The 23,687-nt window shown below is 42.7% G+C and overlaps 2 protein-coding genes across 2 annotated transcripts; one reads left to right on the plus strand and one right to left on the minus strand.

Annotated features, from left to right (window-relative positions):
- Positions 1-915: 915 nt before the first annotated feature.
- LOC118363753 (small ubiquitin-related modifier 1) lies at positions 916-4,624 on the minus strand. Its single transcript, XM_035744937.2, has 5 exons — positions 4,478-4,624; positions 3,780-3,854; positions 2,688-2,765; positions 2,496-2,567; positions 916-2,214 (listed from the first exon to the last, which is right to left on the minus strand). The coding sequence occupies exons 1-5, from the start codon at positions 4,487-4,489 to the stop codon at positions 2,146-2,148; spliced, it is 306 nt and encodes a 101-aa protein (XP_035600830.1). The 5' UTR covers positions 4,490-4,624; the 3' UTR covers positions 916-2,145.
- Positions 4,625-7,565: 2,941 nt separating this feature from the next.
- On the plus strand, positions 7,566-23,500 carry LOC118363754 (mitogen-activated protein kinase kinase kinase 2-like). Its single transcript, XM_035744938.2, has 15 exons — positions 7,566-7,950; positions 11,495-11,573; positions 11,798-11,916; positions 12,039-12,179; positions 13,217-13,330; positions 13,704-13,800; positions 14,025-14,155; positions 14,786-14,865; positions 14,986-15,146; positions 15,296-15,508; positions 15,702-15,850; positions 15,925-16,056; positions 17,720-17,849; positions 18,062-18,239; positions 19,194-23,500. Exons 2-15 carry the CDS (start codon positions 11,522-11,524, stop codon positions 19,411-19,413), a joined length of 1,917 nt encoding a protein of 638 aa, XP_035600831.2. The 5' UTR covers positions 7,566-7,950; positions 11,495-11,521; the 3' UTR covers positions 19,414-23,500.
- The last annotated feature ends 187 nt before the right edge of the window (positions 23,501-23,687 follow it).

Consider the following 23,687-nt stretch of genomic DNA (forward strand, 5'->3'; position numbering starts at 1 on the left):
TGCAGTCTCCAATCAAGGACAGATGCCTGCAGTCAACGTAATCTGATTGAAAGAGTATGGACTTTTTGCACGTTAACCCGACAAAACCTCAAGCTAATTTTAGGTCATTATCTCTTGCTGTGGTTCACATTTTTATAAGGTGATGTAACTGGTCACGGTTGGGTGGGTCAGGATCCACACATTTGGGCAACTTTCAGTGTTCTGCGAGCACAATGCCATAAGCATAAGGCTGTAACTGAGTTGATATATTGCAGAGACACGTTCATTCTTCATATCGTGAGTTCACACACCATCCCCTCCCCCCAAGTCTCCTGGCTGGCCCACATCTGGTAATGTTTTGCCACTGTGAGGTATCCCAGGTTTAGAAACCAGATCTCCTCCAGGCAGTCTTAACCCAGGGCCTGGACCCTGGGACTGACACACACACAGTTTACTGACCTGACCCTTAGTCTCTCTCTGCCCCACCCCACCCCCCACTCTCTCTGCTGATTCTCTTACCCTGTCACTGGTGAATGACTCTACTCCCCCACCTCCTCCTTTCCCCCCTTCAGACTCCACTCCATTCTCCCTTCGCTGGGCCTCCATGAAATCGGACGCTTTACAAATAAATATTCGCTCCGTCTGCAGCGATGTACGCATGAGGAACCTCCCTCTCTACAGTTCCACACTTGCCTTTTCCAGTTAAGATAGTGAGTAAACATACATTGAGAAGCATCACTGCTACATATTGGAGTAAAAGTGACATTTCCAACCAACATTACTTTTTAATCACAACCAACCCCACACTGGACATTTCTTTTAAGATGATCATTTCACTTTTTCCATTGTCCAAGGCCTTGAATGGAGGATAGGCAGCACGGTAAATTGCCTCTGCATGTGACTATGTACATGGCCAAAGTTGTTTTCATAAATATATCAATGTGAGATGTCAAATAAATACTCACTCGCTCGTCATAAACATGGCGAGAGCGCCCTCTGGTGGACAGGCATCTAACCTGCAGTCCTAATTCAGAACATTATTGTTTGGTCTGCAATGGTTTATACGTGTCAAAATTGGAAACTATCAGTCCTGTTTTTGTTAAACATTTTATTCAAAAAAAGAAACGTTATCTGCTTCAAACCATCCGGATCAATGCCTCCACAAGGAGTAATTTGTTGAATTGACTTTACTGTGTGGCTACTGTTGTGGTTCAACACAGCAAGACATATTTTGATAAAAGGACAGACAAACAAGAAAAAATATTTAAGTCCAATTAGAGGCCAGAGATTAAACAGAGTGAAACTTTAACCCCTTGAAATTATCTGAACTTGAACATAATTCAAATAAAAAGAACACCTAGGAAAGGCATCAACTAGATTCAGCCGCGGGCTGATTTTTTTCTTGGAACAGATGGTCAAGGGGCCAGAACATAATTACAAATTATTTGTAGACTGCAAATTGACCCCAAGAAGCCCAGATATATTTGACTAAAACAATCATTTCAAGCCTTGCTTACATTTGTTTATGGTCACATATGTCTTTGAAACAGATATCCAAAATTAAAATCACTTGTAGCAGGCTTGCTGGTGTTTTTACAGTCTTATGTCCAACAATTAAAAATGTTTTTGGCTCGTGGGAAAATAAAATGACCCACGGGCAAAATTCATCCCACCGGTTGGGGGAACCCGACATGAATAATTATTACACACATGCTGGATGCAAAATATACATCATGATCATAAAAACAGTTTATATTTTAAATATCATTAGACCATATTCATCAATGGTAGGAAACTGGGATTGTTAAACAGATTCAAAACAATGCTTTAGCATTCATAGGTGGTATATTCCAACTTTAGGTGCGAAAGAGGCGTGTGCAGCAGAGTCGCGAGAAAACCAGTCATTGTATGTGTGTCATCTCTCAATAGGGGGGCATTCAGCTATGACACTGTCTGCACTACAATGTTACCTGCATTGTAAAGGAGGGAGAAGAAATGATTGTGCGAGGTGTTTAAAAGGAGAAAGAACAGATTGTCTATCCATTCTAACACAGTCGTTCTTTGTGTCCTCGCACATGGAAGCCCCAATAGAGTGTGTGATCCAGATGGTGCAAAGCTCAAAAGCAAAATACATACAAAATTCTAAATGAGAAAAATATAGCAAGTCTAATCATTCCAAAGTCCACCAGTCTGTTCCTGATACACTTCAATGACATCCTCATCTTCCATTCCAAGCTGGGGAGGGAGAGAAAGAAAGTCAGACATAGATGCAGGGGAAAGTTTATCTGCAAGCATGTTCAAGGTTTACAAAAAACAAATTGAAATGTCACTTACTTTTTTTAAAAGAAATTACAAAATTATTATTTTAAGAGACACAGTGGTGGTTGTTTAACCTGGGTGCCAGTCTGTTCAGGTCTGGAATTGCCATTCCATAAGGGTTTGGCCAGAGAAACAGCCTGGCACCCAGACCAGTGACTGTATGGATGATACAAGGGAAGAGGGATGGGTTGGGGTACCTCTTTGGGGGTTTGGTTGTCTGAGATTCTCTGTCCTTCAAAAAGAAACCTTAGGGTGTTCATTGGTACACCCTGCAGGAAGGAAACACACATGGTTGCATCAGATACTGGGAACATGAAGATATTCATTCTGAAGTTCTGACCCACATTGTCAAAATGAGATGGGACAATCGTTTGGCTTCATAACTCTACCTGTCTTTGACTGTATGATTCCTTTAGCTTCTTTAGATGTGTTGTCATCTTCACTTTGAAGTGAATTTCGCTGTTGTCCTGAAAGTAAAGATAGAATTAGGCCTTTTGTTTTGACTAACTGGTGAACACAACTCAGTCTTGTGTGCCAAGCTTCTAGGGGAACTTTCCCAGCCACTATCAGGGGTGAGCAATTCCAGTCCTCGAGGGCCTGATTGGTGTCACAGTTTTGCCCCAGCCAACACACCTGACTCCAATCATGATCTTCAGTTTAGAATGCAATTTTATTAATCAGCTGTGTTGGCTTTGGATGGAGAACAGGTGTGACACCAATCAGGCCCTCAGGACTGGAGTTGCACTAGATCCTAGTACACTAATCCCAGACTAAATAGCAAGATCATTTTAAATGGGAATTCTACATTGCTTTTAAGTCCAGGATGTGGCCTTTTCTCAATTGGTTTTACTCATCTCATGCATCCTCTCTCCTCCGTCCTCCTTTTGAAAAAGGTAATCCAGGAGAGGCGGCGAAGAGATGGAAAGTGGACAGATATGCACTTGTATGAAATGAGACTAATGGTGTCATCATGCAAATGACATTTACAGGGCGGAATCACAAAATAAATGTATAAAGTGATAAAAATAAAATGGATTTAGCTAGTTGTGAAAGACATTTTAGAGAAAAGGATAAGTAGCATATGTTTTTTTAAATGTTGGCATGCTTTTCTCCTTTGAGAAAACAATAGCTTATTCAAAGGGGGTGTGGCAGATTTCAAAACTCGTCCCCGAAGGACTTCGGTAGGATACACTTTTGCCACAGAATGAACAATGAGCAAATTATACAAATCTTAGCTTGCCCTTACTTGCCAAAAGGAGGCTATCGAGGAAGGGAGGACCCTCTTCTATTTGCCAACTAAAGAATTTACACTCTCCTCAACCACTTATCAGTTTCTGAGGAGAAAGGGCGGAGGAGAGCAAGAGTACAGAATTTTGCCCAAATGAGAAAAGGCCTATGGCTCCCCCAGTGTCCTTTCATATTAAAAACACATTTAGCAAAGGAAGAGGCAAGGAAGGGAACCATTCTCCATATTCTCTTACCTGACCAATCACCTTCAGTTTAATGTACTCTCCATCTTTCTTCTCACTTCCATCTCCACTTGAGGGTTTTGTCTCCTGGAATATACAGAAATGAACAATGTTAGACTCCTGTAAGAAAAGTGTCCCATTGACATGTACATACAACATTACATCAGCATAGTCAGCCAGCCTACTGCACTGTCAACATGTCATGAATCCATCCATGGTCACCAAACAGAATAAGTTGTACAATTGTTTCTCTCTCTTTATTTAACTAGGCAAGTCAGTTAAGAACAAATTCTTATTTGCAATGACGGCCTACCAGGGTACAGTGGGTTAACTGCCTTGTTCAAGGGCAGAACGACAGATTTTTACCTTGTCCGCTCAGGGATTCGATCCAGCAACCTTTTCTGTTACTGGCCCAACACTTGACTACCTGCCGGTATGATTACGTAGTATACCAAATGGAGAGCCATGTGACATATAAACTAGTTACATTTTTGAAAAAGTAAAACCTAATGTCATACCGTTCGTGCATAGCCAGTGGCACTGTTTTCGATCTAGCTACCTACAGTAGCTAGCCAGATAGCTTGTGTTAGCAAACACTACTCATCTCGGCCCACATAGCGGCTATCGTAGCTAGCAAGCATTGCTCAAGTATTATTGTCTCTTCAACCAATTCACAGACAAGCAAGACGTTAGTTAAACCGTGCCCCTACCGTGTCTGACATGGTATTGCTCTTGTGATGTTTATTTTATTCCACAAAACGTTAAGTTAAAAATGTAAACACTGCCTCGGGATTCTTGCTGTTTTGAGAAGCAGGTACCATTAATAAACTGACCCGGAAAGTGAATAGTCTTCTTTGTCTGTGGTTTTTATATGGCGGTTGGGAACCAACTTTAAGGTGCTTTACCGCCCCGAGCTGGACTGGAGTGTGGACCAAAGACAGGGAAGTGCTCAATTCTACCAATTATTCTCGTCTCCTTAATTTTAAGGAAACTAAGTACATAATTTAACACTACACCTCTGAAGATTTTCTCAGCAGTTCACTTAAGCTTGGCTCTTCAACACCATTACTCCTTAAATATAATTACTCCCCTTTCCCTCCCATGTTGCTGGCACTGAAGTAGAATGTGTTCCACTGTCGCCATGTTTTCCCGACTGTGTTTACATCTCCCAGTCGTATGTTTTCCTACCAATTTCAATGTACTGTTGAGCCTTGTGTGTCCCAGTCTCAGCTTTGTGATTACACTTTCCTCCCCTCTTCTCAACCTGAGGACATCCCTGCCCCCCAGCTTTTCCTGGATCTTACACAGGTTGCTTCCCTTTCCCTCCCTGTTCCACATTGTCATTTGTTTTTAGCCACTGTTCTTATTAACACTTAGCGTCTGCTTAACTGATTGACATGTCCGTATCAACATTAGGATGTTAGAGAGCCTGCTTGGCGAGAACATCCACCTCCTCATTCCCCGCTACAACTACATGAGCTGGTACCCAGAGGAACCTCACAAATAACCACCTCTGTCTCACCCTAAACAGGCACTACAAAATCTCAGACAAGACATCTTGTCTGCTTTGTGACAGAAATGAATTTAAGCTCGTCAGTGCTGTACGAGTCAGAACAGTTGACTACCCTGTCTGGCCTCACCTCCTCCACCCACTCTGCAGCCAAGAGTATGGCCAGCAACTCCATTGTGTAAACGGATAAATGATCCGTTGCTCTTTTTGTCACTGCCACCTGAAACTCAGGAACACTAAAAGCTGCACCTGTCCTCCTTGTTTTAGGGTCCTTAGATCCATCAGTGAATAGAGTCTAGACTCTAGGAGCACCTTCTTTTCCAGAAGGTTGTGTGACCTTATGTCCTTGAGGATTTACCCAATATGTCATGGTTAATGATTGTCTTCTCATCTTTAAAGGCATCTCTCAAATCAAATCAAATTTGATTGGTCACATGCACATATTTAGCGGACGTTATTGCGGGTGGTTGTGTTCCTAGCTCCAACAGTGCAGTAATATCTAACAATTCACAACAATACACATGAATCTAAAGTCAAAGAATGGAGTTAAGAAATATAGAAATACTAGGACGAGCAATGTCTGACTGCTCCACAACATATTCTTAGAGCTTGAGCCTGGATTACGTCTAAGCTTTTTTTAAAGATGTCAGAGCTGCTGATGCATATGCTACAGTACCATAGTCCAGTGATGACCTTGATATTGCTATATATAACGTTTTTAATGCTCTTCTATCCGTCAAATCAGACCCTCAGGAACCTGAACACTTCCACCGTCTCCACCTTCCTCCCGTAGAGCTTCAGGTATATTTCCTCCTGAATATTCCTTCCAGTAGAAAACCCAGTCTGTGTTTTCTCAACTGAGAACTTGAAGCGCCACCTGAGAGACCACTGCTCAACTTCTCTGATTGCTTCTTGAACTCTCTCGGCTGTATGGGGAATTTTCCTTCCCAATATCTGATCTCACCTGATGAATACATCATCAATCATAACGGAGAACAACAAAAGACTAATCGCACTTCCCTGGGGGGGGGTACCATTATCTACCTCATAACTTTCTGACATGCAACTCACCACACTCACTTGTATTGATCGTCCAAAAGGAAAGTCATTTATCCAGTTAAAAACCCTTCCTCCAACCCCCATGCTATCCAGTTTGATAAGCAGGCCCCCATTCCCCATCATATCATAGGCCTTCTCTAAATCAAAGAAAATGGCTACCCCCACCTCCTTATTTGCCTGTGCCTTCCATATGATTGACTAGACCCAGTACAGGATGCATCATTCCCCTGCCTTTCCTGAACCCACTTTGACCTGGTGACATTAGTCCCCTGCTCTCAAGAAAGTACGTCAGCCTTTCTGTTATCCTCCTTTCCATAAGTTTACAGACAGGAGATGTCAACGCTACCGGTCTATAACTTGATGGATTAATAGGGTCTTTCCCTGGTTTCCGTATTCCGTCCTGCCACACATTATTGTAAAGGCCCAGTACTTTTCCCATGATGGAACACATCTCATCCTTCTCTCCTCTGACCCTCTCTTTCCAACGCTGTCCCTATTCCGTTCGATTATTTGTGCTGTGCACCTTCACAAAAGTCGGAGCTATCATCTCTGCTTTCTCCATGTCTCTCATTGCAACAGTCTACCCACTTTTCAGCACAGGGAGATCCTGATCTCGTCTGACCACACTCATCCCCCATACCTCTCCCACAGAAGTAGTCCTGCCTATGTTTCCACAGAAAGTGAATAGTTTGTTCTTCTAAATAAGAGTCCTTTTAATTTTGTGCTTCGGCCTTTGCATCACTAACTATTCACCAGGAGGAGACCTGGTGGCACTGAAGAAGCAACCTGGAATTTGAAATGTTGGAGTAAAAACAATTACACACATTTCATGCACAAAATCATACACATTACACATGATTTAAGTACTGTAGCTAAATTGTATTGCCCAAGTGAATGCCAGGGTTAAATTGCAAAAACGTTGGGAGATTGAGATTGGAGGTGCATAGCAATGCACATAGTGAGATAGGAGGTGCATAGCAATGCATTCTGACCTATTATGAATCAAAACTGAATAATGTGAGATTTCTATAATATTGTATGGACATTTTAACTATGAAGTGCAGCACTAGGAGTGCAAGTTATTAACAAAGAGATACATATATATAACTCTGTTATTATTTTTCAAGGTTACCCCTTCTGTCTGTGTTATTAATCTGACAGCCAAATCGAACGACCACATATTTTGATGACGAAACCAGAAGCACACACACATTTCTCTGACATCAACAAACTTGTGTTGTGGTTGGACTCTTCCAACTAGGCTTGCTGTTATTATTGGGGGAAGATTGCAGCTGAGCTGTGTTGGTAGAACCGTTTTCATGTAGCTAGCTTTATAAATCAAACAGACGTGTGGATTAAGTTTTCGTCAACGGATAGATATTCAAATGCTTGTTTTAATTAGTTCACATCGCCATTGTCAGGTTTTCACTTCGAAGAGCATCTTGCACAACACAAGCGTTAGTGATATCTTGGCCTGAAGCTCGGGGCCTTGGACTCAAGTAAAGTTCGACGCGGACTCTAAACTTCTGCTTTCTCAAAGACCGCTATCCGCGGGGCCGGGGCTCTTGTCGCTGGCCCTGTGGATGAGGAAGTGAAGATACAGAATCCACCCAGGTAAATCAGAAACATTTTTAGTTAACCGTTACAATTTACAGAAAGAAAGTACCTGACCTATTGATTTGCACGATGTGTGTGTGGCTCACGTCACGTAGCTAACTAGCTACGTATCGGTAGCAAGCAAGTTAATCGTGGAAAACATTTAGCTAGCTAATGTTAACCAGCTAACTCGACAACTTCCCTGTCAGGCGATGTAATCTAACGTTAGCTGTCGTTTGCAAATTGTTAATTGTTATCAAATAATATCAGTTTGCTAGCACAGATGCATGTCTACGTCGATAACCAACTAACACGTTAGCTAGCTGTCAACTTCTGTCATGAACCGACTGGTTAGCTGTGCAAGCTAGTAATTTAGGGTGTCTTGTGTTGATTTGGATCGCAGTGTTTAGCTAGCTAATGACCATAGGCATAGATCCGAATGTTACCACTCAATTAGCTAGATAAGCTTGCATTACTAAATAGCTTGAACGACAGCCTCATGGGTTCGTTCCATTTGATTTAAATCACTTTTTGACCGCACCCCATTTGGTTTGAATGACAACTTTCTATATTTGCCAATGGTAGAGGTGGTCAGAGTGCTAAAACATTTTAGTAGGTAGAGGGGTGCACAAATTTGACCAATTTTGCATACAGGCAATTACACTGTAAGTAACAGTGACGCTGAGACAGATTTGTCAGACTCAGAAAGAACTAACGTTAGCTACTTTTAACAATTTCCACTGAACGTTTTACATAAACACATTCACTTAAAAAAACAGTGTAGATGCAAAGTTTAGTAACATAATGATGGCACAAACCGTCATTCTGTTACCAAAGTTTACATCTGCACTGTTCTTCAAGTAAATGTGTTTTTGTGAAAATTAAAAGTAGTCATTGTGCATAAAGTTCAACGGTTTGTTTAGCTTTGTAATTGTTTTTTGTTTGACATTTTAACGTGAAAAAGTTTGTCACACTTATTGTGGAATTACACATACACCTACATTGCCAAATAAATCAGACTTTGATACCAATTATTGGTATACAGTATGAAACAAAGTACTGCAAAATCGTGGACATTTTCCTGACAGCCAGAATGTCGAATAAAATTATATTTGAACTTACTCTACCGGTTGCCTGTGTGGTTGGTCTTTCAGCTGCTCACATTTTTTAAATTAAAATATCCACAGGAAACTATTGTTTACCGAACTTACTGAAGTTGAATTTTCTATAAACTGCAACATGCAAGACTATGAAATGACCTGTTAGTATGAATGAGTGCATGTACTTCCATCTTGTGCACGTGCCTTCGGTCATAATCGAACACATTTTGATTGCCCCACACACAGACCCATGTTTTGAAGTCTGTTTAATAATACTTTCCTGTTGATATTTTGACCAGCTGAAGGACCAACACCACTGGACAATCGGCAGAGAATGTAATGAAATATAATAAAATATCATTTTATTCAACATTTGTTGGCAGAGAATGTAATGTTAATTTCTCTACCATAAGCCGCCTCCAACATCGATTTAGAGAATTTGGCAGTATCTCCAACATGGTGGGGATATGGTATGGGCAGGCATAAGCTACGGACAACGAACACAAATGGCATTTGATTGGCAATTTGAATAAACAAAAATACCGCTACGAGATCCCGAGGCCCATTTTTTAATTTTAATTGTAACGGTATCACTAACAGATGCATATCTGTATTCACAGTCATGTGAAATTGATAGATTATGGCCTGATGAATTTCTACTGCACAAAAATATAAACCCAACACGCAACAATTTCTAAGATTTTACTTAGTTACAGTTCATATAAGGAAATCAGTTAATTGAAATGAATTCATTAGGCCCTAATCTATGGACTTTGCATGACTGGGCAGGTGGCTTGGAGGGCATAAGTTCACCCACTTGTTAGCCAGGCCCACCCACTGTGGAGCCAGGCCCAGCCAATCAGAATGAGACAGATACTCCCCAGGTTTATCAGCTAGTCCGATGGCCGGTCTCAGACGATCCCGCAGTTGAAGAAGCTTGATGTGGTGGTCCTGGGCTGACGTGATTACACGTGGTGTGCAGTTGTGAGGCTGGTTGGATGTACTGCCAAATTCTCTAATATGATGGAGGCGGCTTTTGGTAGAGAAATGAACATTAAATTCTCTGGTCATAGCTCTGGTTGACATTCCTGCAGTCAGCATGCCAATTGCATGGTCCTTCAACTTGAGAAATCTGTGGCATTGTGTTGTGACAAAACTGGTCACACCTGTCAGATGGATGGATTATCTTTGCAAAGGTTATCTTCGCAAAGGAGAAATGCTCACTAACAAGGATGTAAACAAATTTGTGCACAACATTTGAGATAAATGTTTTTTGTGCGTATGGAACATTTCTGGGATCTTTTATTTCAGCTTATGAAACATATAACCAACACTTTACATGTTGCGTTTATATTTTTGTTCAGTATATTTTAATTGACTGATTTTCTCATATGAGCTGTAACTCAGTAAAAGCTTAGAAATTGTTGCATGTTGCTATTTTTTTGTTTGATGCATATTTAGACATTTCTTAATTTTGAATGAAAAAAGTACAAATATTTTTAACCTTGAACATCAATGATAAAAAAAACAAGTAAAATCTGATTTTATAAAAACAACATTTTCACTTATGTTGTAGCTTAGACCCTATTTTACATTTGAGGTGTTTGTGTTGTGCCTGCCATCGGTTGATACACAGAATACTTTTGAATACAGGGTGGGTGTCATGTCAATCATATATATAATTCATACCCCTTCAGACCACTGCAATTTAACTGGTGCATCATTGGCATTTAAATTGAAATGACATTTTTACTTCCATTTACTGCCACAAAGATGGCAGCTGGTCCACCCACCGTCGAATGTCAACTTAAATGGCAATGTCGGTTCTATTATCTATATTTCTGTGATTTCAATAGGTTTCCTATGGAGGACTGACAGTATAATTTAAAACAAATTATATTTCCATTAAAGTCAACATTCTTTGATGTGTGGACCTCTAATCATCTTTCTGCTACCATTTTGAAAGTTGAAAATAAAATGTTATTCCCATTTTAGTACATTTATCACACCCACCCTGTATTCAAGAGCATGCTGTGTCTCAACTGATGGTGGGCACAACACAAACATCACAGATGATGTAAAATACACGTTTTTAGATAATTGACAACCCTGTTTGTAAGCTTTAAAATGTATATCAAACTGAACCGTTGATCTTTTCCGGTGATGAAGACATGGATGTCTCATGGTAGGGTAGGGGTGTGCAAAATGTGTCATCTTTAAGCACCTTGATCTCCTAAATGTTTTGGCATTCAGGTCCAAAAAGTAACTTTCTGACCACTTCGACCATATGGGCAAATTATGTATAGAAAGTTTCATTCAAATGAAAAAGAGTGCGGTAACAAAGTGAATCAAATCAAATGGCACGACCCAATGTAAACAATATTTAGCTAGAAATGCAGAATGATTCTAGTGTGAATCAGTTTGCTAGTGAGTGACTCATTCTGTTTGTGTGCAATACTCAGATTTTACAGGAGAAAGGAACCCCTTTGATGGGAGAATCCTCTATCCTGGACTCCTGGGTGAATCAACGTGTCAAAATGAGTATGTGTACATCCTCCCACACACTTTCTCCCAACACATAGACACAGTTGTAATACATTGGAACTGTCATGACACTAGGCCATATTTGATCATTTAAGGTGCCCTGGGAATGCTTTGCAATACTCTCGGTTCCATGGCTAAGAACGGTACATCAAACAACAGAGAATGTTCTATGGCTTCTATTCTGTGTTTTCTGTTCTGAGCTTTCTACCTGCCCCAAACAGATGAACAGGAGGCGCTGAACTCTATAATGCAGGACCTGGCCGAACTGCACCGCTCTAGCCGCCCTGCCATGACCCTATCTGACCTGGGAAAACCCAAGGCCTCTTCACCCAAAAATCAGGTCTGTCCACTTGCCTCCACTTGGCACTCATCAGAGAATAGTCTCAATACAATGAATGACGTTTCTCTTTCTCATCCCCTTTCCTCTCATGAATGCTGGTGTGTGTTGTGTGTGCTTTACAGAACGATGTGCGAGTGAAGTTTGAGTTCAAAGGGGAGAAGAGGATCCTGCAGTTCTTTCGCCCAGTCAAGCTGGATGACCTGGGGAACAAAGCCAAAGTAGCCTTCGGTCAGGCCATGGACCTGCATTACACCAACAATGAGGTACATAATCACGATAACATCATCACCAAGTCACAGTGGGGCTGGGCGGTATACCGTATTTTACGATGTACTGGTGTTGATGCACCGACTAGTTTGGGTTTTAACCTTACCTTCTATAACGGTATTTGAATGTTTGCTTTGTGATACGCCGTGTGTTATGTCCGTTATAGTTCGCTACTTGAGTCATCTCTCTCCATGCCGCTTTCCACACAGACCCCTGCCCCTGAAGGAGCGCATTTGTTGTTCCTCGACCACAAGACACTTGCATGTGTATTTCTTTTGTTCATAATAATACTACAATAATATGCAAAAGAATAATACAGTAAACCGTGAGACACTTGTGTTCAGTCTGCATGGTCAATGCTGCACATGCTACAATGATGTTGATGACAGCTATGATGTTTTCACTTTGCTTCTTAATATAAATCCTCTAGTGTCCTATAATCACAACATTAGTTTGTGTTTCTTACATCTGCAAACAGCTAGTTTGTCTTTTGTTAGCAATTTGGGCCTACATCGTGTTTGCCGCTAATGGCTCGTTCGCTGGCCAGTGCATTTATTGTGTTTGCCGCTAATGGCTAGATATCAAATGAGTGCAGGAAATGCAGAAATGGATTCAAATGCAGGAAATTATTTTGGGTTGAATTGAACAGTATAAAAAAAAGTCAGATTGGAGAAAAACAAATTGAAATCACTTAGAATATATGTGTTGCCACTCTAGGGTCATAAAGCAAATGTAGAACTTTTATTGTTCATAACAAAAAATAACTTTATACCGTCCAATATTCTTTTAAATACTGTGATATGATATTTGGGCCATATAGCCCAGTCCCTAGTCACAATGTTTATCTCTGGCAGTCAAATAACCAAAAGCCAATCATCAACCTGTGTGAGCGAGAGAATGAATTGTTCTGTGAGAAACTACCAACACCTTTCTTTTCTATTTCACTCCCTTCTCTTGCTCTCGTTTCTTCCTCTTCTTCCAAGCTGATCTGTCTGTTTCCCTCTCTGTGGTTCTCTCCCCTCCTCCCTCCCAGCTGGTGATTCCTCTGACCACTCAGGATGACCTGGACAAGGCCGTGGAGCTGCTGGATCGCAGCGTCCACATGAAGAGCCTGAAGATCCTCCTGGTGCTCCAGGCCTCCTCTCAGGTTAGGACCACAGAGTTGGGAGTGCTGATCTAGGATCAGTTGAGCCTTTTGGATAATAATGAATAAGATTACGCGGACAGATCCTAGATCATTACTTCTACTCTGAGAGGCTTGGTGGATATGGGCCCAGACCAGATCACAGCACAGTGACTGTAGGGAATTGCACACAATCCATAGCATACTACTGTACTGGCTGATTGACCCATCAACAGCTCACTATGTTCAGCACACTTTCTTGAGTATTTACTTGAATGAATCATCTTGAGACCTTTGTTTAAGCTGACATAAAGGCATTGTTTTATTCTGTAAAAGAAACGGTTGTATAGTAAAACTGTTTTGATATGGATGGATGGTGTTTAATTTCTCCTCTCAGACCTCCACGTCCAGCATGGACCTGCTGCCCCCACACGAAGACCTGGACAACACCCGCTTCAGGGCCACAGACAATAAAAGCATGCTGGCTTTGATAGGTGGGTCATCAACTCTGTGGTGTTTTCAATGACAACTATATCTGTATGTGTAATTCATTTAATTAAATCTCTGAAATTGTCCTTCTAGTAAATACTTTCCATTTCTTTCTTTCTCCAAATCCATTTGCTTCATGGCATTAGAGGCACCCAAAACACCTTGTATTTCACCACCAGTCTAGTAGTAAGTCTTCAGCTAGAAATGTGTGTAATTGTCTTTCATCCAGGGTCCCACTCCGGGGACCGCAGCTCTCCCCCTCCAGGCTACATTCCCGATGCCCTCCAGCAGGTGGCCAGAAACGGCTCCTTCACCAGCATTAACAGCGAGGGAGAGTTCATTCCAGAAAGCATGGACCAGGTAACCTCACCTATAGAGATGGATAGAGGACTCTTTAGCCATCTAACCCGCTTTAGCATTGACATTGACATTTAGGGCTTCCACCATTTTTAAAGGAGTCAACTGTTTGTGGATTCCTATGGGTTGGGAGCGATAAGCCAATAATAAGAGCATTGTCTTCTTCAAATTGGGTTGCCTATGGTTTGTAAATGGATTTTAAACTACGTCACCGCCATCTAGGGGCTATAATAAATGAATGACACACACAATTTTGTCCAGGACTCCAGCACTGCAGGTGGTGGTAAATCACAAATATTAGCTTCTCTCTTTTAAAAAAAAAAATGTATACACAAAAGACGAAAATGGACTACTCTAAAATGGAGATGGCCTCAATGGCGATGCCCATGCTGTCACAGTCGCCATAATGGCACAGCTACAAAGATGAGTCCTCTATCTAGCTCTATGACCTCACCTCAGAGACTGGGGATAGAGACAGGGGCCCAGATCAGGAACAGTCATACCAAGGCCTAGTCCCAACACTCTTGCCTACTCGTAACTGTCCTTCATTACCACTGTTATGATCATTTGAATTAACATGTTCAGAGTATGAGAAATGACAGCAGAGTCACAAACTCAATCTCTCCTTTCTAGATGCTGGACCCTCTGTCAATGAGCAGTCCAGAGAACTCCGCATCGGGGAGTTGTCCATCACTGGACAGCCCACTGGACAGGTGAGTCGTGGACATCCAGCTAAGAACCACATAGCCAGCATGCATTGTGGTAACCTTCAACATTTCACCTTCTGAATCGAACCGTTTTTTAAAACGTGTTCGCCCTGTATTTCCTTGCAGTGATAACTATCCTAAGTCACGTATGCCCCGGGCACAGAGCTACCCAGACAACCACCAAGTTTACCCAGAGTATGATATTCCAGTGTTTGAGAAGTCTGGGAAAGGGGGCACTTACCCACGGCGATACCACATTTCCTTTGGCCTTCAGGACTACAGTGATGGTAAAGGAACAAACAAAAACACACCCTCTCTAAAACAAAAGTCAGTCAATTCAACCTTAAATCCGGGTGTCCCGATTCTTTATTTTTAGAGTATTACAGGAAACTATTGTTGTTTACCTTCATTCTCCCTCTCCCATCCTCCCCTGCAGGGCGAAAGACGTTCCCCCGAGCGAGGCGGACCCAGGTCCACGGTTTCCATTCCCCGGTGAGTTTCAGCCCCACAGAGCAGTCTCCCAGCACCAGCAGTGGCAGCAGCATATTCACCCCAGACCTGGAGGAGCCCGGGGGTCGCAGACGCAGGGGCAGCGACATCGAGCCCAACCCCACCCTCTCCGTTATGGACATCAGCCCACCCAGCCGCTGTGAGTAGAGCTGGATGGAGGGAGACAATAGGGAGGGAAAGGAGAATGCTGATGTGGGGGTGGAAGGATGGCAGAAAGTTCAGCTGGAAGGATAGCTGGTCGGACCGTGTAGCTGCTAAGCACTTTTGCAACCAGTGTATATCTTATAAACGCACACAAATGACCTGATTTGATTTCCCCCATGTCTGTCCAGCTCCACGTGCCCCTACTAACTGGCGGCTAGGTAAGCTGCTGGGTCAGGGTGCGTTTGGCCGGGTCTTCCTGTGCTACGATGCAGACACTGGCAGAGAGCTGGCTGTTAAACAGGTCCAGTTTGACCCAGAGAGTCCCGAGACCAGCAAGGTGAGTGGAACAGAGATTGTGTGTGGTCGAGAGTTGTGTACGCTGTGTACTCAACATATCTTGTCTATCTGCAGGAGGTAAGTGCCCTGGAGTGTGAGATCCAGTTACTGAAGAACTTGTGCCATGAACGGATCGTCCAGTACTACGGCTGTCTACGAGACTCCAACGAGAGAACTCTGTCCATCTTTATGGAGTACATGCCCGGGGTAAGTGTATAGTATGTGTGTGTGTGTAGTGTACAGTGGGGCAAAAAGGTATTTAGTTAGCCACCAATTGTGCAAGTTCTCCCACTTAAAAAGATGAGAGGCTTGTCATTTTCATCATAGGTACACTTCAACTATGACAGACAAAATGAGAAATAAAATCCAGAAAATCACATTGTATGATTTTTAATGAATTTATTTGCAAATTATGGTGGAAAATAAGTATTTGGTCACCTACAAACAAGCAAGATTTCTGGCTCTCACAGACCTGTAACTTCTTCTTTAAGAGTCTCCTCTGTTCTCCACTCGTTACCTGTATTAATGGCACCTGTTTGAACTTGTTATCAGTATAAAAGACACCTGTCCACAACCTCAGTCACACTCCAAACTCCACTATGGCCAAGACCAAAGAGCTGTCAAAAGACACCAGAAATTAAATTGTATACCTGCACCAGGCTTGGAAGACTGAATCTGCAAAATGTAAGCAGCTTGGTTTGAAGAAATCAACTGTGGGAGCAATTATTAGGAAATGGAAGACACACGGGGGGACCTAGTGAATGACCTGCAGAGAGCTGGGACCAAAGCTGGGACCAAAGTAACAAAGCCTACCATCAGTAACACACTACGCCACCAGGGACTCAAATCCTGTAGTGCCAGACGTGTCCTCCTGCTTAAGCCAGTACATGTCCAGGCCCGTCTGAAGTTTGCTAGAGAGCATTTGGATGATCCAGAAGAAGATTGGGAGAATGTCATATGGTCAGATGAAACGAAAATAGAACTTTTTGGTAAAAACTCAACTCGTTGTGTTTGGAGGACAAAGAATGCTGAGTTGCATCCAAAGAACACCATACCTACTGTGAAGCATGGGGGTGGAAACATCATGCTTTGGGGCTGTGTATCGTGAGATTTTGAGTGAAAACCTCCTCCCATCAGCAAGGGCATTGAAGATGAAACGTGGCTGGGTCTTTCAGCATGACAATGATCCCAAACACACCGCCCAGGCAACGAAGGAGTGGCTTCGTAAGAAGCATTTCAAGGTCCTGGAGTGGCCTAGCCAGTCTCCAGATCTCAACCCCATAGAAAATCTTTAGAGGGAGTCCGTGTTGCCCAGCAACAGCCCCAAAACATCACTGCTCTAGAGGAGATCTGCATGGAGGAATGGGCCAAAATACGAGCAGCAGTGTGTGAAAACCTTGTGAAGAGATACAGAAAACGTTTGACCTCTGTCATTGCCAACAAAGGGTATATAACAAAGTATTGAGAAACTTTTGTTATTGACCAAATACTTATTTTCCACCATAATTTGCAAATCAATTCATTAAAAATCCTACAATGTGATTTTGTGGATTTTTTTTCTCGCATTTTGTCAGTCATAGTTGAAGTGTACCTATGATGAAAATTACAGGCCTCTCATCTTTTTAAGTGGGAGAACTTGCACAATTGGTGGCTGACTGAATACTTTTTTTGCCCCACTGTATATGTTTGAATAACTGAACTTAGACCAACCTGTCTCCGTCCACCAGTGTGGCGACGTAGGCTGCGTTCCAGGTTGTATTTGTTTCAGTGAAGTTTCACTGCTGATCGGCGCAACGCTGCTGCAGTAAAGATGACCTGGAATGGACCCGCGGGTTGCTTGCACTCTCATATGATCACCCTCTGTCCCCAGGGCTCCATCAAAGACCAGCTGAAGTCGTACGGGGCCTTGACGGAAAACGTGACGCGTCGATACACCCGTCAGATCCTGGAGGGAGTGTCCTACCTACACAGCAACATGATCGTCCACAGAGACATCAAAGGTACAGAATGAGAGAGGGATAAATGGATGGAATATTGGAATACAATGTTGCTGGATTCTGATAGGAAGAACCATTATGACTCATAGAGTTCTCATGTTCATGTCGTGCTTATGACAGAATGTTGATGGATATTGAGGGGAACGTTGCTGTACCTAAACCACCTCCTTACCTCTTCCTGTCCCTCCCTCTTTTTCCTCCATCTTTCTCTCCAGGGGCCAACATTCTGCGGGACTCTGTGGGAAACGTGAAGCTGGGGGACTTTGGGGCGAGCAGGCGGCTACAGACCATCTGTCTGTCAGGAACTGGGATCAAGTCAGTGACTGGTACTCCCTACTGGATGAGCCCAGAGGTGATCAGTGGAGAGGGCTATGGCAGGAAGGCTGATATCTGGTAAGACTGATTATTACTGAGGCAGAGTTATCAGCAAAATAGTTTCCACCTCGTCTCCTTCTCTTTCAAACCACTGGCTGAGACTTAAAGCCCACATGCAGTCTTTGTAAAAATAAAAATAAATGTATCATCACTGTATGCCGAATAAATCACTGTTTATTTAATTAAAATAACTCTTCTTTTTTTTAATCATTTATTTCCCTGAGCCTCCTTTCGCCCTTGCTCTGTCTGATCTTGTGGGTGTTAGGGAACACACATTTGAAGATATTTATATAGACAGCCCTGATTGGCTAATAGGATGGTCTAGAGCCCACCCCCTTACCCAGATGAACTGTCATTGGTCTATTATAATCAGATCCCATTGTCATAAATAATGTGGGCCAAAAGTTCCATCCCACCTGAACAGGCAGAAATTACAGCCATTTGTTTTCAAACCGCTCTTACACCAAAAGCTCATCACAATTTGTACAGTTTCAGACTGTTATTTTGACCTCATATTGTGGAAATATCATAACCAAACTGCACCGTTAAGAGGTTTCGACCATATGATTTCCAATGAAGTCTCTTTAAATTAGTGCTCAGAAAGGAGAGGGGATCTGGTAGACGAGTGTAACAGCCACTGAGAAAAAGTGTCTCCCTTTTTTTGCAATGTAAATCTTGGTGAGATGAGAACCAATAACGATCTTGATGTGTTGAGGGGATTGTGGGAGGCTGGTAGGAGGGGCTATAGGAGGACGAGCTCATTTTAATGTCTGGAATGGAATTAATGGAACGGAGTTTCCATATGTTGGATGTGTTTGGTACCATTCCATTGATTCCATTCCAGCCGTTACAATGAGACCGTCCTCCTATAGCTCCTCCCACCAGCCGCCACTGGTGGGATGTCATGTCAACTGTTGATGATGATGATGATGATGATGATGATGTTGGCTAATGTCAGTGGGTCCTCTCCAGGAGTGTGGGTTGCACGGTGGTGGAGATGCTGACCCAGCGGCCCCCCTGGGCCGAGTTCGAGGCCATGGCGGCCATATTTAAGATCGCCACCCAGCCCACCAACCCCTCGCTGCCCGTCCACGTCTCTGACCACGGCCGCGACTTCCTCAAGCGCATCTTCGTGGAGACCAAGCTGAGGCCCTCGGCCGACGACCTTCTGAGGCACATCTTTGTTCACTAGCCCCTTCCCTCTGACCCCTGAACTGCCAGAGATGGCCTTAGATGATTCGCTGTCCCTGCCTCTAACTCCCCTTGACTCCGCCCTCCCAGCTCCAGACAGAAAGCCCCCATTGGACCAGAGAGGACTTGGTGGGAGGTATCTATCTGGTGATTGGATGAGGTGGATAGAGGTGGGGACTACAACTCCTGCGTCTCTGTTTTTAGGAGACTGGCAAGGAGGAATTAATGAATGAACTCATTTAGAGAAAGAAAGTTGCACCTTAATTTCAGAAATAGGGTAAGTTTCCCAACCAAGATGACAAAATAACCTTTTTTGAAAATGTTTTTATGATTAATATCTCCTGCTTTTGATTGTGGAGTGGGACTCAAGTCACTCTGTGCTTCAGCTCACTGAGTCCACGTCGGTGATTCTGATCTGGACCTTAGTGGAGATTTGAGGTGATGATCATGATAATCTGGGCCACGTTTAGTAGGCAAATGTTGTGGAACATTGCAGATAGAGATGGCATTATTAGAGCCGAAACGATTCCTTACTCTACACGTCTTAGAGGCAGGTTTGTTCTATATGCTATATCGATCTGAACGTCGCACAACGTCGTGTCCTGCTGAACGCACCCTTGGTGGTTAGTGTGGTCCTGACTCGACCCAGAATGTAACCCATAGCACGCTGGTATCGACTCCACAACCAGAACACCGGGTGAGGAGAACACTCACTTCTTGTCACACTGCTGCCTATGTTGCTCCCCCCTCACTTGCACATTCACAGTCCGTGTAGAACATCCACAACTCAACGGTTCTTCTTACTTATACTGTAGACATTCTATGATGGAAAAACTAATCATTTTGTTGCTTGGATCCCTCGCTTTACTTCAGTCTGTCCTGCGACCTATTGTGAGTGTCTTGTCTGTCTTGTCTGCTGTGTCAGTCAGGTCGCCTGTCTGTCAGGGTCTGTTGTCCAATCCCCTCCCAGTCTTTGTTCTTTGCCGTGTGCCTTTTTAGCCGTGTAGGAACATGTCTTTGGTTGAAACGTTTTCGCTACGCATCAGACAGGTACCAGCCTATTTACGGTTCGGATCATATCCAAGTGTTTTTATCAGTGTGGTTCAGCCAGTGGTGCGCCGAATTGGTCTGCTCGCTCTGATCTGCCTTTTTTGTCTCTGTATCAGACTGGTGTTAGATCAGTTTTGGCACTGTTCTCTGCCTTCTCCTCACCAGGGGTCATAGGTCTCTTACTGACCCCAGATCAGATACAATCGAGACACACCAAAGCAGAAACCTAGAGTGCTCATCATAATGGGTTTGGTGCTTCAGTTCTTAACAGAAATACATTGGAGTTCTGTGATTGGCCGTGTTGTACTGATGCCAGTTGATTGCTCAAAGTTTAGGCAGGCCTTAGTTGATTGGTAAAATGTACATTATGGCATTTTAAAACAGGAAGAGTGGAGAACCGCTAGCCAATTAGGATGCTTGTTACTCAGTTGTAGGCATACTGTATGTTAATATCAGGTACTACTTTGCGCTGAAGCACTCTCTACGTTAGCCAGTTTACACCTTGACTAAGATACTACTGCACTGAACAGTACTCAGCAAAAAGCTCTGCAATTATACCAATATCAATACTCGACAGTGCTGGTGAATACTCAGTTATACTCCACAGTGTTGGACACCATTTGGTATTATTGTGCCCTCTTGCCCTGCTATGCCTTGGGAAAGAAAGTACTGGTTGGTATGTTGTAGTAGTATGTGCTGTGTCATGTCTCCTCTCAAACACTCCTTTGGCGCACACACACACACACCAGAGCAGTTTTCAGTATGTTTCAGTTGGGGATGGGCTCGATGACTCGATTCTAGATTTGCATTGGAAATTTGCAAATGCAACTATTTAGCAGGTTCAAATGACATTTCAAACTTTAAGATGTGTTTTATTGTTTGGAGTGTGTCAAGTGCACTGAAAATATAGCATAAAAAAAACATGAATTGAAGCAATCGATGGCATACTGAAAACTTGTTTTGCCTTCAGCCCTGTTTTGGGTTTGAATGCCAATACACACAATTATTTGCATGAGAGTACTCAGACATTTCTTTTCAATGTCCATCCCTAGTTTCAATGCTGTACTCAGCCACACCTCAACATTACCAACAAGTAGACTTATCGAAAATCACAGCAGTGCCAACTGTTTTGTGCTGCCAGGTACAGAGAATGTCAGATATATTTGACCCATATTTTCTAGATGCAGTAGGATAGGTGTTTTTTAAATTTCATGATGGAAGTGGCTGTCTATTTGACTCCAGGGGGTGTTGTTGTCGTTGCCTGTAAGCTAACCCATAGGTACTCAAGGTATGGAAACACAAGCTCTTTTGTGTGAGGGGTTCGGGAAACCTACTGATCAACTAGCCTGAAAAATGATGGAGCATTTCTTCTATCATTGCCTAGGCACTTTCTCCCCTTAACCATAGCACCACAAGTGACTAAATCCGGTCTCTCTCGCGTGCTGAATAAGTGCTGGTTAAGAAAAAGGTTATTGACTCTTGTTTTCTTTTAGTCTGAGAAGCAAAATGGCGACCCGTGAGTGTTATCATTAGCTAAAGCTGGTCCCCAAGAAACTTGACCCCTTCCTTACCCTCCTGCATTGCGTTGCCTGTAAAAAATGAAACTGAACATTTCCATTAGCACTGGGACTCCCTGAGATCAACTCTCACCAGAAATGAGGACCGCATATGCACTATTTAAAACTGGTACATAATGCGTTCTCTACCGCTCGCTTCTTCAAGGTTACTCATTGGGACGATGGACTTCTACTCTGTTGAGCATAGTCTGTCTTGTGTTTCTGTTGTTAGCGATGACCTTTTTTGCACATTTTTTGAGACAATACAGATTTTTTACACTGATTGTAATACTTTTGCTTATGTGTGTGTGTGCGTGCGTGCGCACGTGTTGTATGTGATTGACTCCGTGTGGTTGTGTTGCACAAGGATCTTACAGTCAGGAATGTAATGTTTCATTCTCACCACCAGGTGGCCTCACACTCCCCTGTTGAAATGAGAAGTCAAGTCAATTCTAACTCTGAACACAGACTGGGTGGCTGTCCTCCACTTGGTTTAATTACACCTCCCCACTCAGAGGGACTTTTAGTTAGTGATGGTAGACGAGGCCTGAATCCCAAACCAATCAATCCCGAGCCCCTGCTCTCTACTTGTGTAGATCTGAGAGGATTGGACAGGTGGGTTTGGGATTCGGGCAAGACTATTAAAGTAATAGCCGGTATGATAAGTCACCACATGGTATTCCCCTGCTTCTTGAAAACCAACAAGATACAGACGAACTACACCAATATGGTACAATATGTGCTTTTTATAAGCCCCTGCTGCCACTCCAAGGTGCTGTAAGCACTTCTCTCGTGTGTGTGTGTGTGTGTGTGTGTGTGTGTGTGTGTGTGCGCGCGCGACTGTGTGTGCGCGACTGTGTGCGTGACTGTGTCTGTACCGCAATTTGTGCTCAAAGGACACTGGGGGCGGCCAAAATGCCTTGCGCATTCAGACTGTAAAAAAGAGAGAATTGAAGAAGAATAAAAAATGTACAAATGTATACATTTGAAAAATGTACCCCTTTTTAAAAAGAAATATTACACTTATATCCCTCACATTTGTTTTCTGTGTATTGTAAAAGAAGCCATGTTTATAATTCTATTTGGTTTGTGACCAATAAGCCTGTTTATATCAGAACTGTATATCAGTGGTATGCATAATTTTTTAATATATATTTTTATTTTTAAATGGGAGATTTTATGCATGGTTGGATCCTGAGGAGAGGTACAATGGTGGCAGGAGCCACATTGGCTTTAGCCTGAGTGCCAATCTGTTTGTGCCATCATGCTAATTCCATGACACTCATGGAATTGCTTGTCAAATGACAGCAATGGAGTAAACAAGAACAGATCTGGGACCAGGCTAAGGTCCATTGGCTCCTCTAAATGAATGCTGAAGAGAGGAGACCTCTTGATGGAAAAGGGTCGGGAGACTGTCAGTCTGTTGGCACTTTGTGTTAATAATTATGATGACAATGAAAATAATAAAATATATTTATTTCACCTGTTTTTCTAAGATTTACTTATTTTTTTTTACCCCCTAAAACAAAAAAATATTGAACCTGTTTTGTGTGTGAGATTTGTGAGCACAGTAGATTATTTTGTAAAGGCAGTGATCATTTGGACAGGTCTGATTGCATCATGCAAGCCTTTTAGGATGGGCATGTTGTTGACAGGCAAGTATAAGTAG

Source organism: Oncorhynchus keta, chromosome 30 (genome assembly GCF_023373465.1).
Source record: "Oncorhynchus keta strain PuntledgeMale-10-30-2019 chromosome 30, Oket_V2, whole genome shotgun sequence".
NCBI classification, from domain to species: Eukaryota; Metazoa; Chordata; class Actinopteri; order Salmoniformes; family Salmonidae; genus Oncorhynchus; species Oncorhynchus keta.

Coding starts and splice junctions, on each gene's coding strand:
- LOC118363753 (XM_035744937.2), bottom strand. Junction 2,766..3,779: donor AACTGAAGGTGATTGGTCAG/GTAAGAGAATAT, acceptor CTTTACTTTCAG/GACAACAGCGAAATTCACTT. Junction 2,568..2,687: donor AATCATACAGTCAAAGACAG/GTAGAGTTATGA, acceptor TCCTTCCTGCAG/GGTGTACCAATGAACACCCT.
- LOC118363754 (XM_035744938.2), top strand. CDS start 11,522: ATGGGAGAATCCTCTATCCTGGACTCCTGGGTGAATCAACGTGTCAAA. Junction 14,156..14,785: donor TTCCAGAAAGCATGGACCAG/GTAACCTCACCT, acceptor TCTCCTTTCTAG/ATGCTGGACCCTCTGTCAAT. Junction 14,866..14,985: donor CTGGACAGCCCACTGGACAG/GTGAGTCGTGGA, acceptor ATTTCCTTGCAG/TGATAACTATCCTAAGTCAC.